The sequence below is a fragment of the Eubalaena glacialis genome, chromosome 16, assembly GCF_028564815.1.
Source record: "Eubalaena glacialis isolate mEubGla1 chromosome 16, mEubGla1.1.hap2.+ XY, whole genome shotgun sequence".
NCBI classification, from domain to species: domain Eukaryota; kingdom Metazoa; phylum Chordata; class Mammalia; order Artiodactyla; family Balaenidae; genus Eubalaena; species Eubalaena glacialis.
Window position 1 is genome coordinate 68,640,075 of NC_083731.1, and position 19,158 is coordinate 68,659,232.

The 19,158-nt window shown below is 38.4% G+C and overlaps 1 protein-coding gene across 1 annotated transcript in view; it reads left to right on the top strand.

Annotated features, from left to right (window-relative positions):
• Nucleotides 1-19,158, top strand: part of GTF2F2 (general transcription factor IIF subunit 2) — a 143,882-nt gene that overhangs the window by 116,846 nt on the left and 7,878 nt on the right. The window contains exons 6-7 of the mRNA XM_061170685.1: nucleotides 42-141; nucleotides 11,797-11,940. Coding sequence (XP_061026668.1) covers nucleotides 42-141; nucleotides 11,797-11,940 — 244 coding nt within the window. The remainder of the gene's footprint in view (nucleotides 1-41; nucleotides 142-11,796; nucleotides 11,941-19,158) is intronic.

Here is a 19,158-nt window from a genome sequence, read left to right on the forward strand (position 1 = left end):
GTAAACAAGTAAGTTTGTTAATAATGCCTTCTGTTTTTCAGATTACAAATAGAAGAATCTTCCAAACCTGTAAGGCTATCACAGCAACTAGACAAAGTTGTGACAACCAATTACAGACCTGTTGCTAATCATCAGTACAATGTAAGTCTTCATGTCTTTCTTCATTCTGTTCTGTCTTTAATATCACAGACTCTTAGGTTTTGAAAGGACCTCGGCAGTCACATACCTTGCTGTCAGGCGCTTGAGTTATCCAGACTTAGTGAGGAAGATAACAGTTTGCCAAGCATAGAAAAGATGTTCACTGTGTATCCTAAATCATACGATGAGAAGAAGGCAACCGCTGTTCAAATGACTCCTGAAAAGTTTTTCAAAGAAATAAAACACTTCATTTTTCAATGTTTCTAATGTTTTAGTGTCCTTAATAAATATTAGTTTTGCTGTTTTTTCTCAATACCTTTATAACTGAGAGTTTTTAATGTTTTGACAAATTTTAAAGGTCATGAAACAATGATAATTTTTCCCATTGATTATTAAGATTGCTTTGCATAGTTTCAGCTTTTACGGGCATTTTTACGGCCTCACACTATACCATTCAAAGCAAGGACTGCCTGTGTGTGTGTGTATTTAAACCTTTTTTATTGAAGTATATATACTATATTTATTATATATATACACAGCATATATATACACACACACACAGTATGTATTTTCTGTGTGTATAAAAATAGTATACACACATGTATACATATTATGTGTACTTTGTGCCAGGCACTGTTCTTACTATTGTAACTACTGCTATTATCCTTATTTTACAGATGAAGTAACTGAGGCACAGAGAGGTTAGCTTACTTGAGGTCACACAGCCAGTAATTAGCCAGTCCAGGTGTTGAATCAGATAGTCTGTTTTAAGAGCCTTACTTTTATTTTTTTTTTAATTGAAGTATAGGTGATTTGTAATATTGCATTAGTTTCAGGTGTCCAGCAAAGTGATGCGGTTATACACATTATAGGTTATTACAAGATACTGAATATAGTTCCCTGTGCTATGCAGTAGGTCCTTGCTGTTTGTCTGTTTTATATATAGTAGTGTGTATCTGTCAATCCCATACTCCTGATTTATCCCTCCCCCTACTTCCCCTTTGGTGACCATAAGTTTGTTTTCTGTGTCTGTGAGTAGGAGCCTTACTCTTAATGAACCACTGTGCTGTGTTGTTGTACATCATTAGCAGTGCTAAAAGGGCTAAGGGTTCTGGATCTTGAAGTACCTGCAGTGTCAGGAGAAATGTGATGATTTTCGGAAAATAAAACAAAGCCTAAGTTAAGTCAAGTAGCAATTAAGAGTTGATAACCTGTGTCCTACTTTGTTGCTTAAGATTCCTCTTGATACTGAGTTTAGGAAGAAATAAACACTCTTTAAGACTGGCCTTAAGTTCCAGGCTTATTCAGTGACGCAGATAGTATCTGCCAAACCATGGCTTTATGATATTTGAATTTCTTTCGGTTATTTTATGTGAAAGGTAGCAAATGCAAGTGCCTCCAGGACCAAGCAGGCATCTCTCTGGGTGGGATGCTGAAATTTAAGAAGGTAAATGGTAGAGACTGATGAACTGGAGTGTATGTGCCCCTTCTAAAGACATTCAGATGTTAAAAATTGCTACACTGTGTGAATTTAGTCAAGCAAGTCACAATTCAGCTGCATCCACGCAGGCTTCCGTTTTATAGCCTCTGGTTATGTGTCAGGGGAAAAGTAAACTAAAAAAGAGGGTAGGCAAGATAAGTGGGGACAAACATAAGTATAAGATAATCCAAGAGAGGTATTTTTATGATGTCTGTTGATTGAGACAAGTAAGTACAAGTCTCCTTCTTTGTCCTCTTCTCTTCTAGTCTTTTCTACTCTTAGATGGGAATACATACAACTTTCTGGAGCCAAGTGGAAGTAGAGAAGTAAAATAGGATAGGTCTTACTTGTCTTTGCCTCTCTTCTTCATTAATATGCTTCTCCTGTAGCCCCTGACTATGCTTTTTTCTCCACTTACGGGTCAGGCCTCTGTATACCCGTTTCTACTCTTGTGTAAGTTGTTATTGCAGTGAGGACAAGAAAGAGCACACCTTCCATAGGCTATAAAAAGATACAGCCTTTCTGGAGAGAAGTTTGGTAATTTGCGTCAAAAGCACTATGAAAGGGTGCATCCTTTGATCTAGCAGTCTTGTGTCTAAGAATTTATCATAGTAAGACAAGTGGCCAAAGATGTACATGCAGTAGTGTTTCTCCCTGTTGTTTAAGATAGGAAAAGGTCAGAAACAATTGTCCGCAAATAAGGACTAGTTCAGTATTTTAAGTTGTTATTTTTTTGATGGTAGGCTCTAGAGTGATTTTATCCTAATTTTCCTCTTCATGAAATCTTTTTTGAATGGTTGGAATTGTCACAGTGAGCATGTATTGTCTGAATTGTTACAGTGGGCAGTAAAACTTTTCTGTTGGGATGGGAAAGGGAAGAAAGCTAGGGAAGAGTGTTAGTACTTAGCCGTGACAATGTCCTACCACAGTTCTCTAAGATTTGTCTTCTCTCAACAAAAATAGTATTTCTTTAATGCCTGCTTTGTGCCTGAGATACCTACTCTTGGTGAACCAAATAGATAAAATTCCTGTCTTCACGGAGCTACCACTTCTTTCAATTTCTCTGGTCATGCCTTTTCAGACCCCAGTTGGGGTATAATCTATATTTCCTTTGACCTAGTGAGTCCACATTTGTATATTATAATTGTTTTTTCTTAAATTCCATTACAAGGGTCACTCTTGTTATACTACCACATACCATCATTTCTGAGGCAAAAAGAAAATCTCTCTTAGGTCAATCAAAGCTGGCACCTTTGCTAGTATTAAAGCTCTGACCTCTATCTAATTCATATACAGAGTGACATTGGCACTATATCTATCTGTCAGGTATAGAAGATACATTCCAAATATCATTTTTAGAATGTTTTTCATTGCTTTCTTTCTACTGCTAAAATAAATACAAATATATTGTACATTCTAAACCACTCGTTAGGATATAAAGCTATCACATCTCAAGAGGGAGGGGATATGGGGACAAGTGTATGCATATGGCTGATTCGCTTTGTTGTGCAACAGAAACTAACACGGTATTGTGAAGCAATTATACGCCAATAAAGATCTATTAAAAAAAAAAAGAAAAAAAGCTATCACATCCACTTTAAAGACTCTTTTTAACATTAAGTGACATTTCAGTTCATGGTAACAGCCTTTGTTAAGGTTGTCATAGTGTGAATGAGTCGTTAATATTAATGTAATTACAGTGATGAGTCATATAGTAATCTTTGATTAACAAAGATTGACTGTAACTTAACCACATTATGTTATTTGAATGTTTAGTGAATTTTTTCCATGGGAGTGTATCAAAATGGGTGAAGGCACCTGCATAGCTTTTAAAAGGATATTCAGTATTATAATGCCAACTGTAAGAAGAGTATAAAACTTTTTTTTTTATAGTAATCTTTTTTATTTATTTATTTATTTTTATATTTATTTTTGGCTGTGTTGGGTCGTCGTTTCTGTGCGAGGGCTTTCTCTAGTTGCGGCAAGTGGGGGCCACCCTTCATCGTGGTGCGCGGGCCTCTTCACTGTCGCGGCTTCCCTTGTTGCGGAGCACAAGCTCCAGACGCGCAGGCTCAGTAGTTGTGGCTCACGGGCCTAGTTGCTCTGCGGCATGTGGGATCTTCCCAGACCAGGGCTCGAACCCGTGTCCCCTGCATTGGCAGGCGGATTCTCAACCACTGGGCCACCAGGGAAGCCCTAAAACTTTTGTTATTGTTGTCAGGAACATTAATTTTTAAGTGATTGAGAAACATCAATGTAGTTCATTCAACAAGAATGACTTAGAGGTTATGTAATCAATATGTTCAATTTTATTTATTTATTTTTTAAAATTTTTTAAAACTTTTATTTATTTATTTTTGGCTGAGTTGGGTCTTTGTTGCTGTGCGTGGGCTTCCTCTAGTTGTGGCAAGCGGGGGCTACTCTTCGTTGCGATGCACGGGATTCTCGTGGCAGTGGCTTCTCTTGTCGCAGAAGACGGGCTCTAGGTGCGCAGGCTTCAGTAGTTGTGGCATGCAGACTCAGTAGTTGTGGTGCACGGGCTTAGTTGCTCCACGGCATGTGGGATCTTCCCGGACCAGGGCTCAAACCCGTGTCCCCGGCATTGGCAGGTGGATTCTTAACCACTGTGCCACCAGGGAAGTACTAAGATGTTCAGTTTTTTGGGGTTTAACATCTTTATTGGAGTATAATTGCTTTACAATGGTGTGTTAGTTTCTGCTTTATACCAAAGTGAATCAGCTATACATATACATATATCCCCATATCTCCTCCCTCTTGCGTCTCCCTCCCACCCTCCCAATCCCACCCCTCTAGGTGGTCACAAAGCACCGAGCTGATCTCCCTGTGCTATGCGGCTGCTTCCCACTAGCTATCTGTTTTACATTTGGTAGTGTATGTATGTCCATGCCACTCTCTCACTTCGTCCCAGCTTACCCTTCCCCCTCCCTGTGTCCTCAAGTCCATTCTCTACGTCTGCATCTTTATTCCTGTCCTGCCCCTAGGTTCTTCAGAACTTTTCTTTTTTTTTAAGATTCCGTATATATGTGTTAGCGTATGGTATTTGTTTTTCTCTTTCTGACTTGCTTCACCCTGTATGGCAGACTCAATGTCCATCCACCTCACTACAAATAACTGAATTTCGTTTCTTCTTATGGCTGAGTAATATTCCATTGTATATATGTGCCACATCTTCTTTATCCATTCATCTGTCGATGGACACTTAGGTTGCTTCCATGTCCTGGCTATTGTAAATAGAGCTGCAGTGAACATTGTGGTACATGACTTTTTTTTGCATTATGGTTTTCTCAGGGTATATGCCCAGTAGTGGTATTGCTGGGCCGTATGGGAGTTCTATTTTTAGTTTTTTAAGGAACCTCCATACTGTTCTCCATAGTGGCTGTATCAATTTACATTCCCACCAACAGTGCAAGAGGGTTCCCTTTTCTCCACACCCTCTCCCGCATTTACTGTTCGTAGATTTTTTGATCATGGCCATTCTGACTGGTGTGAGGTGATACCTCATTGTAGTTTTGATTTGCATTTCTCAAATGATTGGTGATGTTGAGCATCCTTTCTTGTGTTTGTTGGCAATCTGTATATCTTCTTTGGAGAAATATCTATTTAGGTCTTCTGCCCAGTTTTGGATTGGGTTGTTTGTTTTTTTGACATTGAGCTGCATGAGCTGCTTGTAAATTTTGGAGATTAATCCTTTGTCAGTTGCTCCATTTGCAAATATTTTTTCCCATTCTGAGGGTTGTCTTTTCATCTTGTTTCTGGTTTCCTTTGCTGTGCAAAAGCTTTTAAGTTTCATTAGGTCCCATTTGTTTATTTTTGTTTTTATTTCCATTTCTCTAGGAGATGGGTCAAAAAGAATCTTGCTGTGATTTATGTCAAAGAGTGTTCTGCCTGTGTTTTCCTCTAAGAGTTTTATAGTGTCTGGCCTTCCATTTAGATCTTTAATCCATTTTGAGTTTGTTTTTGTGTATGGTGCTAGGGAGTGTTCTAATTTCATTCTTTTACATGTAGCTGTCCAGTTTTCCCAGCACCATTTATTGAAGAGGCTGTCTTTTCTCCATTGTATATTCTTGTCTCCTTTATCAAAGATAAGGTGACCATAGGTGCGTGGGTTTATCTCTGGGCTCTCTATCCTGTTCCGTTGATGTATATTTCTGTTTTTGTGCCAATACCATGCTCTCTTGATTACTGTAGCTTTGTAGTATAGTCTGAAGTCTGGGAGCCTAATTCCTCCAGCTCCGTTTTTCTTTCTCAAGATTGCTTTGGCTATTCGGGGTCTTTTGTGTTTCCATACAAATTGTGAAATTTTTTGTTCTAGTTCTGTGAAAAATGCCATTGGTAGTTTGATAGGGATTGCATTGAATCTGTAGATTGCTCTGGGTAGTATAGTCATTTTCACAATGTTGGTTCTTCCAATCCAAGAACATGGTATATCTATCTCTCCATCTGTTTGTATCATCTTTAATTTCTTTTATCAGTGTCTTATAGTTTTCTGCATACAGGTCTTTTGTCTCCTTAGGTGGGTTTATGATGTTCAGTTTTAAATTCAATATGAGGTTGAAATGTTCTCAGACTTTTGCCAGGTGGAGCTATATAAACATGAAGCCCAGTATTTCATTTTAACAGTTGGGGTTCCTTTAATGCAATTTTTAGGATAAAAGTAAGGAGAAAAAAATTTGTACAAAAAATTTTAAAGGGGGTGGAAAATGGCATATGTATTTGTAAAAGAATATCCATACATACATTTGATCAGAAAGAAACCACTTTGCATTTACCCCCAGAAACATTTTCACTCACCTGTGATACCTAGATAAATTTACATTTGATATATATGATCATCTCCAAATATTTGAATTCCTACTTTGTACATAGAGCTTTTCTAAACATTAAATTCAAATTTATCTCTTTGCTTCACAAACTATCTGGGATATGATACCTACCATTCTTGCCATTCAGAAAGCATTTTGGGAGCCACAAAGAATTATATTAGTAGCATTATCTCTTAGAATAGTCCTTCCTTGAAAGCTTGGCTGTGAAAACTCACCCTTTACTAAGATGTGACCTGTCAGGTTTCTCCCTTCGTGGCCTTTCCTCTGCCTTATTAGATCATCATTAAGTTTCTGAAACTTTTTCCAGAGAAAGTTTTTTGAAACACTAATTTTATGAGAATCTCCTTGAAAAAAAGAGTTGTGTAAAAAGAATGGTGTGTTAAAAGAACTTGTAGATTCTGATTATATCCTCCCCCTTCAAAATTGACACTCCATTTAATATACTAAAGTTGGGAACCTCTAGGAATTTGTTTAATCCTGCATTTTGTAAACATTTGAACATCACATTCCCCATTCCCCATCCCCCATCCTTTCAGGTAGCAAAAACAAACTGTGAAAAATAATGGCTGTCAAAGTAGGATTTACAAGCGGGCCCATTGGGGGAGGGGGTGATTTTGGAACTTACATTTTTCTTGGTTTTTACCTAATAAAGGAAAGAAATTGAGCTCTAGAAATATTTACAATGTGGATTGACCTTGGTACCCTTATGCAGTCCCTGTGCTAATCAGTCATTTTTTCATTAGAAGAGTAGAAGTTGTACAAAGCAGGGACTTCCCTGGTGGTCCAGTGGTTAAGACTCCAAGCTTCCATTGCAGGGGGCACAGGTTTGATCCCTGATCAGGGAACTAAGATCCCGCATGCCACGTGGTGTGGCCAAAAAAAAAGAAAGAAAGAAATTGTACAACACAGAGGGGTTGGCATTGGTGCTTTCAGCGCCTCACGCTTTTGTTTTAGGCATTTTAGGTTTGGTGCTAAATTTAAGGATTTACAGATTATAGTATCTATTATTAACTAAATTCAATCTCAAAAAGTGAATAAATGGCTTAAAAAGATTCCAACAAAGAAACTGTAGATTAAAGATAATACTAATGAAGCAAATATATATCAACATGAAAGTGGCAAAACTGACACTTCTCTTCTAAAACGATCTCTTGGAATTCCCTGGTGGTCCACTGGTTAAGACTCGGCACTTTCACTGCTGTGTACCCAAGGTTCGATCCCAGGTCGGGGAACTAAGATTCCGTGAGCCGTGTGGCACGGCAAAAAAAAAAAAAAATCTCTTTTATCGGTCACTTTGTGAGGTAGAAACAGTGATGATGTGATCAAATCTGACAAGAACTTGGCTCTCCTGAAAAGGAAATTATCATTCTAAATATGGCTTGTGATCCCCTGTCTTTAATGATGATTCAGTTAGTGTCTATCATGGAAACAGAAACAACTCCAGATATTTCAAGCCGAAAGGGACTTAAAGGAGGAAACTGGTTACAAATGGTTTACAGAATGGAATAACAAAAATGGAAGGGCTGAGGTTGCCAGAGATAAGGGTTTTCAGATTACACTTCTAAGTGTTTTTTTTTTCTTTTGAAAATATTTGATTGATTGATTGAAGTATGGTTGATTTACAATGTTGTGTTAGTTTCAGGTGCACTTTTAAGTGTTTTTATTTCACTAGTCAAAAGTAAAGTTAGGCTGCACTGTCCCCTGGGTTATTGAGCCATTGATAGACGTGGTTAATACAGAAAGACAAGCATACAAGTCTAGTCTGTTTTCTCCGCAATTTAAAGAAGGAAAGCAGCAATGTTAAATGCAGTGTTTTGAGATTGAAACATGTAAACCAAGATTTAAAAAAAAATTTCTGTGTCGAATTGGTACTTTTCTCACTACTCATTAACATTACAAATCACAACCTAATCTGACTCTTAATCTTATCCTGAGTATTTTTTTAAATATCTATTTATTTATATTATTATTTGGCGGGTCTTAGTTGTGGCACGCAGGATTTTTCGTTGCGGCGCACAGGCTTCTCTCTACTTGTGGCGCAAGGGCTCCAGAGCGCATGGGCTCAGTAATTGCAGTGCATGGGCTTAGTTGCCCCGAGGCATGTGGGATCTTAGTTCCCCGACCTGGGATCGAACTGGCGTCCCCTGCGTTGCAAGACGGATTCTTAACCACTGGACCACCAGGGAAGTCCCTCATCCTCAATATTGATTTTGAAGTTTCTTTCTAATTTATTCTAAATTCTTATCTTCAGTCCTTTTGGGTCTGACATATGGCTTTAGGGTTGGGAAAACTTGATAACAAACACTTATGTTTTTCTCTCCACTGCCAACTAGAATGTATGCCCTCTCTGAACTGGGCCATCTTGCTTTACCAGCACGTTTCTTTACTTGAAAACATTTTTCTTGTTCATCTTCCTAGCTTCTCGAGTCATTTTACACAAGGAAGAGATGGCTAAAGGTGGAAGCTGAATATACCATAACTTCTGTTTCCTTATTTTAACTATTTAAACTATTCATTTAAACTATTTAACTATTTCCTTATTTTAACTTTTTCCATCTTCTTTCACCATAAATTAAAGCTGGGACAGAAGAGAAGACAGACTATCATACAACTGTAGCTCCATACTGAGAGTACAAAAGCCTAGCACTGGTCTTTTGCTAGGTCCCCACTTCTTTGTCTTGTTTTTCTTGAGGACCAATGGCCTTTCCCTAAATGAAATCCCACATCCCACTCAAGCCTGTGGGAAGGGAATAGGCTTTCCCCACTCCTCCTTAGTCTGATTCTATCTCCCTCTATTTTCTAGATCCCAAGTTAAGTTTCTCTTATCCCCCACTTGGTCAGAGTAAAGGGCTATAACATCTTCATCCCGTGGTCCAGACTTTCATACTCTTTTACCAGGCCCTCCTTTCTAGACTGTCCATCACAGTGGACAAAGCAAACCCTTTCAAATACAGTGCAACTGTGGAAGGGAATTTCAGCATGTAAACTAAGTACAAATGTAAACAGGGGGAAATAATGACATATTTGAGACCTTGGTCAGCAAAGCAAGGCTTAAAGATTAATCCCTTAAGGCATTCCATGATCTCATTCTTCTTTTTAATCCAAAGACTGTTTGGATTTGTGGGTTTTGTTCTGGTCTGTCATGATTTCTTTCTCCATCATACAGCCACTGTCTTAGTTCTATCCTTCTTTTGACCTGAGAGAAAGAAAATTCTTCCTTGAGTGGCCCTCAGATAGATCTCTGTTGGTCTTGGCTATCTCTGCAGACTCCTTTCTCTCAGAATTGGGGCAGAATCTGTAATTCTGCCTTTTTCCTTAAGTGCATTTTTAAAAAATTTTTTATTTTATTTATTTATTTTTGGCTGTGTTGGGTTCTCGTTGCTGCGTGGGCTTTCTCTAGTTGCGGGGGGGGGGGTTACTCTTCGTTGCAGTGCGCGGTCTTCTCATTGCGGTGGCTTCTCTTGTTGCGGAGCACGGGCTCCAGGCATGCGGGCTTCAGTAGTTGTGGCTCGCGGGCTCTAGAGCGCAGGCTCAGTAGTTGTGGTGCACGGGCTTAGTTGCTCCGCGGCCTGTGGGATCTTCCCAACCAGGGATTGAACCCGTGTCCCCTGCATTGGCAGGCGGATTCTTAACCACTGCGCCACCAGGGAAGCCCAAGTGCATTTTTTTTTCATCTGTTCTTCCATCTTCCTCAAATTGAGAAGGCATGGATTTCCCCCTTGGTCATGGGTTTCTCTGGTCTCTCCCCTCTCCAGTCTTGCTTCTAGCTCTTCTAGTCACTCTGCTCTTTAACAGTTCCTTTGTAGCTGCCCACAGTTGTTTTCTTTCAGGCTGTTTCCACCTAGAAAATCTTGAGACTAACTAGATTTCATTCCTCCCCAACAATACAGTCTGTGCCATGCATTTGCACTTTTTTTAAGCATCATGATCTTGTTCTAGGTAGCTCTGTGCTCTCTATTACTACATTACTACTATTACTACATTTAAAATGCTCAAGGCCCTCTCTATACATTTTAATACACAAGCCCTAAGAAAGGGATACCTTTTGAAAGAGAGTATCTTATTTGCCCCATATTTTAGTGCAATACCAAGCACCTAATCTATGGTTAATCTGTTGAGGAGATGAATGGATTTTGAGTTTTATTCCCAAGATGTACATATCACAAAAATTAAGACATTCAATTTAGTCCTTTCTCCTTGTATAGCTCCTAATTTTATCTAATTGAGAGACAGATACTTCTTGTCAGAATTACTTCTTGCCTCTAATTTGAAAGTCTCTGATATATTTTTAGTTTTGACATCAGTAGAAATTAGACTTTATCTTTTTACATCTCTATTGTTAAAATCCAGAGAATAAGCCTAACTATATGAAGCCGGAATTTGTGCCTAATTTAGTTGTACGTTTTGAAACATATTTCACTGTCTTTGAAGCTAGTCTCTAGATTATAGAGATGCACAGAAGGTTGTTCTCTTGGCAGCTTTCACCCCCCTGCTGATGCTGTATTTACCAGGTGGGCTGCTGCAGTTTATATACATGTCCTATAACATATAGTTCCTGAGGCTTTATCAAAATTAAGTTTTTCTTAAAAAAAAATTAAAAGCTTAATCAACTGATGCAAATGCAAGTAAGTTGCATGTTTTCAATAAAAAGGTAATTTTTTTACAAATGCACACGTCTCTGGACGGTAACACTAGGAGAGAGTTTATACATTCTCTTCGTGTCACTGCTTACTTCATTTTACAGAAGAAGCAAGTTCAAAGAGGTCACACAGTTGGGAGGAGAAAAGGCCTCCTGTCACCTCCCATGTGCTTTCCTTTTTACCAATGTTTCCCAAACTTTTCATCCCTAGAGAACCTGTTCTGTGATCTGCCTGCCCCTCAACCCTCTTCCTGCCCTGAAAAGCTCCAATTTTGAAAGATGTTACCTACCAAACTGCATGTAGCAGATAAACTATTTTACTGAATTTCGGGTAATCAAAAACAAAGAACTGCAAATTAGACTTTGTGATCAACATGAGCTAACTGGTGGCCACGCTGAATTGATATAATTTCGGTAAAGAAAGGCTTTTAGGGAGGAAATGGACACATTATGTAAAGCTTTAGGGAATAATGAAAACGGTTTACAGATGGGCTTTAATACCTTCTTGGAGCCTTAAAGGTCTGAGGAGCCCTGGGAGCAGTGAGGACCCCAGGTACTGAACTACCACTCTTTGACCTGCTGCTTTGCAGCTTAAAATCTAATAGTCACGTAGAGGACTGAAAAGAGAGTGCCTGTGTTTCAGAGTGAGCATGTTGAATTAATGCCTTCGGGTTTTTTTTGCTTTTTGCACATAGATTGAATATGAAAGGAAAAAGAAAGAAGATGGAAAACGAGCTCGAGCTGATAAACAACACGTTTTAGACATGTTGTTTTCGGCCTTTGAGAAACATCAATATTATAATCTTAAGGACTTGGTGGACATCACAAAACAGCCTGTGGTATGTATATGCTCACATTGATCCTTTAAATACGTCCTGCTTCATTAATACAGCTTTACTGAAGAGAAGTGTATTGTAAATGAATAAGTTCACTTGCACCTATGCTGATGTCAGGTTTTGTTTCAACGTGGAAAAGATGTCTCAATGTGGCCTTTTTTCCCCTCCCTCCCTCCCTCCCTCCCTCCTTTCCTCCCTCCCTCCCTCCTTTCCTCCCTCCCTCCCTCCTTTCCTCCCTCCCTCCCTCCCTCCTTTCCTCCCTCCCTCCCTCCCTCCCTCCCTCCCTTCCTTCCTTCCTTCATTTTGTTTTTTACCTCAGCTTCATTGTTTTCAATTTTAAATACATTTAATATCAGTAGTTCCATATGAAGAAAAGGTGGATTTGTCCTCCTTTTGACTGATCCTTGACATTAAGCCTGGAGTCTCTTTGTTTATATCATTTCTAGTCTTTCTTTTGTTCTCTTACCTCCCTCCAAAAAAGCTCAACTTGAAGAGTTGTATGGGTCTTTCACGGTGAATGTTTATCCCTGTCTTGTGAACTGTTCTCTGTGCATTTTTTTTTTAATCAGAATCTATCTAGCACTAACATTAGGTCTTTTTAAACCTGAGCTGTACTGCCTCACAATGCTTGTTGAGATTATGATTGCGTTGGGCTATTCTCCATTTTCAAGGAAAATTTTAATAAATTGATGTTTTAGAAAGTTTTTGTTCGTTCTATAAATAATCATTTTTAATCACTTCTCCAGACTCTTGTGCCTATTTGCTAATAATTTGTGTTTCTAATCCATTTAAAATGTTGGTAACAAGTAAGGGATCTAAACCCTTTCTCCAGCCTTGGGTCACTTTTCCTTCCATTTAACTTTCTCACACCTGAGGTTAGCAAAGTATCAAATTGAATTATATTTTAGTATTTTAAGTATTTAAGTATTTTACTTAAAGTATTTTACTTTACAGGTTTTTAAAAATTCGATGGAAACCCCCTTATTTTTGTCCTCTTACCCAGTCTGCTTTATCATTTTGTCCGCTTTGACAGGGTACTCAAGAATATGTTAATTCTAACTGCTCCATTTATTTGCTTCAGAATATGTAACAAGATAACTGGTTTTGTAAAATATTTTAACATAAACGGCTTGGTATAATTTTTTTCTGATTTATTCAAAGCTTTAGGAAATTATTTCTGAAACTTCAGTATTGATGGTACGGCTTCCCACTTCTGTAGAAATTTCTTTACTGTTATATTTCATCCTTCACTTTTTCATTAAGAAAGAAATTTGAATTCCAAAAGACCTAAGTATTTTGTTGTTTTTTTTTTTAACCAGAGAGGAGGAAAGTGCTCATGCCGGCAGTATTATCAACTCATCTTAATGACTTCGCTCCCTTCAGCATCAGAGCCTTAGAAACAGCATTCCAAGCTAGATAAAAAATTTGAAATAGAATAGTTCATAAGCTAAGCTCTGTTTCTTCTGGTTTTAATGAAGTTTATCTTTGTAGTTTATATATACATGAAAAGGCCATTCCAGAAATTCTGGATGCAAACAATATATTCTCATAGAATAACACACACACACATATACACACACACACACACACACACAAAATTAGGTATGGGAAAATAAGTGTTTGTAGAGGGCCATTCAGATGATACTAGGGAAAGCACTTTCTTTGCCCTTAACATGGGATGACATATTTTTAAAGTTTACTCATTTTGCATCAAGGAAAAGGGATAAGTAGTATTTCTCTCAATCTTCATTCTTCGGATAATTTTTACATGAGGGAACTCAGTGAATCTCTTGTAATAGAGCTTCTTAATTCATGGTCAGTAGCTGGGCTTTAGGAGATCCAGCAACCCCCTGAATATGTACAAAAATGTGTGGATTTTTCTGGGGAGCAGATTGATAGTTTATATCAGATTCTCATAGAGAGCCTGGGAACCTCAAAGAGCTTGAGAACCACTGATCTAGAAACAATTATTTTATAATAGTTTTATTATTTAGGGACTAAATTGCCTCGGCAAGCGTAAAGTTTTTGAAGGCAGGTTTGTATATTATTCATATCCCTAAATATTCATACATTACACAACACAAACATAGTAGCAATTCAGTAATTGATTTAAGAATCAGGAGATGGCCCATCCTCTGTATTTAAGGACCACCATATTTTCCTCAGATGGATTTTGACAGGCCTCATGTTGTTTATGGCAGGAGCAGGGTAGAAAGAGCCATCTCAAGAAAGCATGGAATGCCAGAGCTCCCGTTATCCTTGCATAGAGGGGAGGAGAGGGCAGGAAGTGGTCAGCATGGATTCCAGTCCTGCCATTTACCTCCGTGGGATCTGGAGAAGTCACTTCCACTGCTAAAATTGAGGAGTTGGACTGGATAATCCTTGTGAGCCCTTCCAGCTCTCCATCTGTGACTCTCTCTTTCTCCTGTTCCGTCTCCTCCTCTCCACCTCCCACTCAACATTTGAACTGAGTTGGCAAAGCCCCTTGACCTAGAAAGAAAGTGGCCAGAGCCCAGCTCTCCTCTGTGTAGGTAACTATCCCCTTTAAAAGGTTCACAGGGCAGAAGTCAGTCTGTACTAATGGTCATGAATATACCCTTATTAATTTGATTTTAGTCTGAGCAATACCAAGAGAATGAAGGAACCCAGTGTAGCATGAAGGTCAGTGGGCCAGGAAAGAGATTTCCTGGTGTGATGGAAAGAACACGGGACTGGAAGTAATAGGATCTCAGTTCAAGTCCCAGTCCTGCCATTTAGCCAAGGAGTCCTAGGTATTTAACTGCATTTAATGTTTAGTACATTATATAATTTAATATTTAATTTACTTAATATATGGCATTCTTAATATAAAATTTACCAGTATATTCAAATTAAATGTTTATCATATTATACTTTGTAAATATGTTTTTAAAATACCTAGTTTACAGGATCCTTGTAATAATTAATGTTTATGAAAGTTGCATTTGCCAACAGCAAAGTATTTTACTATTATTAGTAGTATTATTAAACAAATTTTTGAGCCCTGTGTAAAAGGGAAGAAAAGAGATCTTTGTGTTAATCAGTTCTTTAGTATATGCATTTAATGACATGCTCTTGTTTTCTTTTTTTAATTAATTAATTAATTAATTAATTTAGGCTTTGTTGGGTCTTCATTGCGGTGCACAGGTTTCTCATTGCGGTGGCTTCTCTTGTTATGGAGCATGGTCTCTAGGGCCCGCGGGCTCAGTATTTGTGGCACGTGGGCTCTAGAGTGTGTGGGTTTCAGTAGTTGTGGCACGTGGGCTCAGCAGTTGTGGCTTGTGGGCTCTAGAGCGCAGGCTCAGTAGTTCTGGCGCACCGGCTTAGTTGCTCCGCGGCATGTGGGATCTTCCTGGACCACGGCTCGAACCCGTGTCCCCTGCATTGGCAAGCAGATTCTTAACCACTGCGCCACCAGGGAAGTCCCTGCTCTCATTTTCTCATGGCCCCCAATGCCACTTTTGATACCAAGTTTCTAACCATGAAGTGTATTGCTTTAATACATCCTCTTTGTTATTAACACTACTACTATATTCTTAAGTTACCATCTGATTTCTGACCTTTAGAATGTCATTTTTGACATTCTGAGTGAATCTGAAGTATTTTCTTGTTTTTCCAGTTCCTTCCCTTCTATATTCTTCTTCCTAAAAACCTTCACTTCTACAAGCAAAATTATTGATTAGAGAAACTGCCCTTAAGGGCTAGCCTTTTTCTCTCATTCGCTGGTGTGTGACTTGCATAAGCAATCAAAGAATTAAAGTTACTCATTAAGGGTAAATAAGCCAATTTTATTAAAATGCCAGGCTCTGGTAACTGATAAAAAGTTGGAAACATGGTATCCATTTAAAGAAGTGTTTTTATGCAGTTTCAATTTTGACTTTTTTTTTACCCTCTCTAAAGTAAAATATCAGAGGAAGCCTATTATTTCTCTCCTGACAGTCTTTGCTCTTTCACCTTGAATGTGTTGTCTAGTCTTTCTTCATATTTTATTATATCTGTAAAATAGAAGCATAATATCATTTCCTTCAAAAATACAAACCACTAGGAACTGTATATAATTGCTCCCTTTGAAACACCAAACTGCCAAGACCATTTTGAGCCCTAACATACTGTTCTCTTAACACAGCACCCATTTCCCAGTGTTTCTCTAAACATCCATTTCTATTAGAAGTGTCGTCAAAAATCAGCTCTAATTATAACTGAATCTCTTCATTTCCTTATGCTCTAAATCCACTCAATTTCACATCAAGATTCAGGGAAGTTTATCTTTAATTATTGATGACCCCTTCTAAATCAGCAGCCCCCAATCATGTCGATCCAGTGGACCATTTACTTTTTAATTCAGTGTATGTAATTGAACAATTTGCATGCTTTTATAAAGTAAGTTCAAATCAACAAGAAAAATGAGGCAGAGATTTGCGTGGCTTTGATTGTGAAGCAGCTTGCTGCCCACACTTCAAATTGCCCAGCACTAAATAATGCTGAACAGACTTGCTTATTTGCCCAAAGTTAGCTTTCGATAAAACCGATGCAGCAATAAGGTAGTGTTAACATAATCCTCAGAGTTTGTTTCCAAACAGGCCTAAATAAATACTTGAACAGAAATAAGTGAAATTTGGCATCAGTAAGATACAAGAAGATATGCTTTTTTAAAGAATAAAATAGCTAGAGAATTTGATATACTGAGCATTTCTCCTGTCAAAAAATAAAATTTTATTTACAAGTATACGCTCCTATAGATCTGTGAATTGGTAGGGACTCTTTGAGCTGCAAGAAAGAGAAACTCAGCTCAAACTAGCTTAAACAAAAATAGAATTTATAGGCTCCTGTAGCTGGGAAGTTCAGGAATGCATCTTGCTTTAGACATGGCTAGATCCAGCTACTAATATTATTTAGTTAGAACTGTCCCTCCCCATCTCTCCACATCTCTCCACATCTCTCCTCATCATTCTGTGTGTTGTCTTTATCCTTAGGCAGGATCTTGCCATGTGGTAACCAAAGTGGCCTCCTGAAGCACCTCACAGCTAGCAGCCTCGAAGCAGAAAGAGAATATCTGTCCTGATGATTCCAGCAAAAGCTCAGGGAAGATTTTAATTGCCCTGGTAGAGGTTGTATGCTCATTCCTGAGCCAAGGGTACGGAAGTCCATCAACCGAGCCCACTGCCTCTCCCACCCTTGTGCCACACTGCTTGCTACAGAAGTAGCACCTGATGAGTCATAATAGTTTGATTGTTATCTCAAATTTAGTTTGTTGAAAACAGAACTCTTGATCTCTACACCCCTCCAACCCCGACCCCCCAGACTTCCCCATTGCAGTGACACCACCATTCCCCAAGTTGCTCAAGCCAGACATCTGTCCTCCTGTTTCCTCTTCATGATATCTATATTACACATTATGGTACATATATATCATATATATGTTATATATCTCTGGCTCAGGATCTTAGAAGATAAAAGTAATCCTAGAGATAATCTAGTCTAAGTTATAGTCCCAGAGAAGGAAGTTGCCTAGTGGCTTGAAGGCATCTCTTACCACGTTGCCTCTTCTATTCAGACATGTGTATACAACCAAAGACAAGCAAAGAAAATGTTTTTCTGACAATAGGAGCCCCTTTTTAATGAGCAGGGGAGAAGCTAATTTCTCTCTCAGTCAGAGTGCTTTCAAATGTCTGTGTTATTAAGCATCACCAGGCTTCCCTGGTGGCACAGTGGTTAAGAATCCGCCTGCCAATGCAGGGGACACAGATTCGAGCCCTGGTCTGGGAAGATCCCACATGCCGCGGAGCAACTAAGCCCGTACGCCACAACTACTGAGCTTGCCCTCTAGAGCCCGCGAGCCACAACTACTGAAGCCTGCGCGCCTAGAGCCCGTGCTCCACAACAAGAGAAGCCACCGCAATGAGAAGCCCGTGCACCGCAACTAAGAGTAGCCCCCGCTCACCCTAACTAGAGAAAGCCCGCGTGCAGCAACAAAGACCCAACGCAGCCAAAAGTAAAAATTAATTGATTAATTAATTAATTTTTAAAAATTGTATCGTTAAAAAGTAGAAACCAACTTAAAAAAAAAAACATCATCGTTAATCTAAGCCAAGTACAGAGAGAATGGAATCTAAGCTTTATCTTAGCTCATTCAGTTTCTAATCCAATGTAAAAATGGGTATTTTTAAATGTTTGAAGTTCATTCCCAAATGTACTACTAAATAATGCTGTTTTTATTATAATGTCTTGTTCTGACATATGCTTTCCCTTTTTTACATATTTCCTTTTTCTTCTTTTCCCCTGAATCTTTATCATTTCCTTTCTGTTCACATATTTCCTTTCCGTTCTCTCTTCATTTCTCCTATAACTGGAAGTTTTAATTTTTGAATGGTAGTACCAAAACTAAAAACACCACCAATTTCCCAGCAGAGCATATTAGCTAGTGACAGCCCTCTGTGAGACTTTTTTTTTTTTTTGCTGCGTCAGCTCTTCATTGCGGCGTGCGGGCTTCTCTCTAGTTGTGGTGCGCGGGCTCAGTAGTTGCAGCGCACAGGCTTAGTTGCCCTGCGGCATGTTGGCTCTTAGTTCCCCGACCAGGGATCGAACGGACGTCCGCTGCATTGGAAGGCAGATTCTTAACCACTGGACCACCAGGGAAGTCCCGAGACTTCCATTTTAAAAAATAATTATTTGCAGCGGCCAGTTAACTTAGTTGGTTAGAATATGGTGCTAAAAAATAATTATTTGCTTGTGAATTTGAGCCTTAATTAAAAGTTTTAGAATATGAAATGTCATACTAAAATAAATTATTAACTATGTTGAATATAAAAGGATAAAAGTTAAACACATTTATGAAATTTTAATGCTTTCCTTATGAGTAGAAGGTTCTAATAACTAATAGATTTACCACTAATAAGTTTATTATGAAACAGTAATGTTTTCTCTTTTAATTTATTATATGGTTTGTTTCAGCCTTTTTACTTTTTTTTCTTTTTTACCTTATTTCTGAATGGGGTAAAATTGGGGGTGAATTTACTAACATAACCAATTGAGTCCATATTTTACGTGAGATATTACGTAGGTAAAAGCAATATCTGACATAGGCTCCCAGTAAGCAAAATTGGGCATTATTTAAATACAGAATTTACGTAGTTTTGTTTTTTTTTTTTTTAATTTTATTTTATTTATTTATTTTTGGCTGCGTTGGGTCTTCGTTGCTGTGCA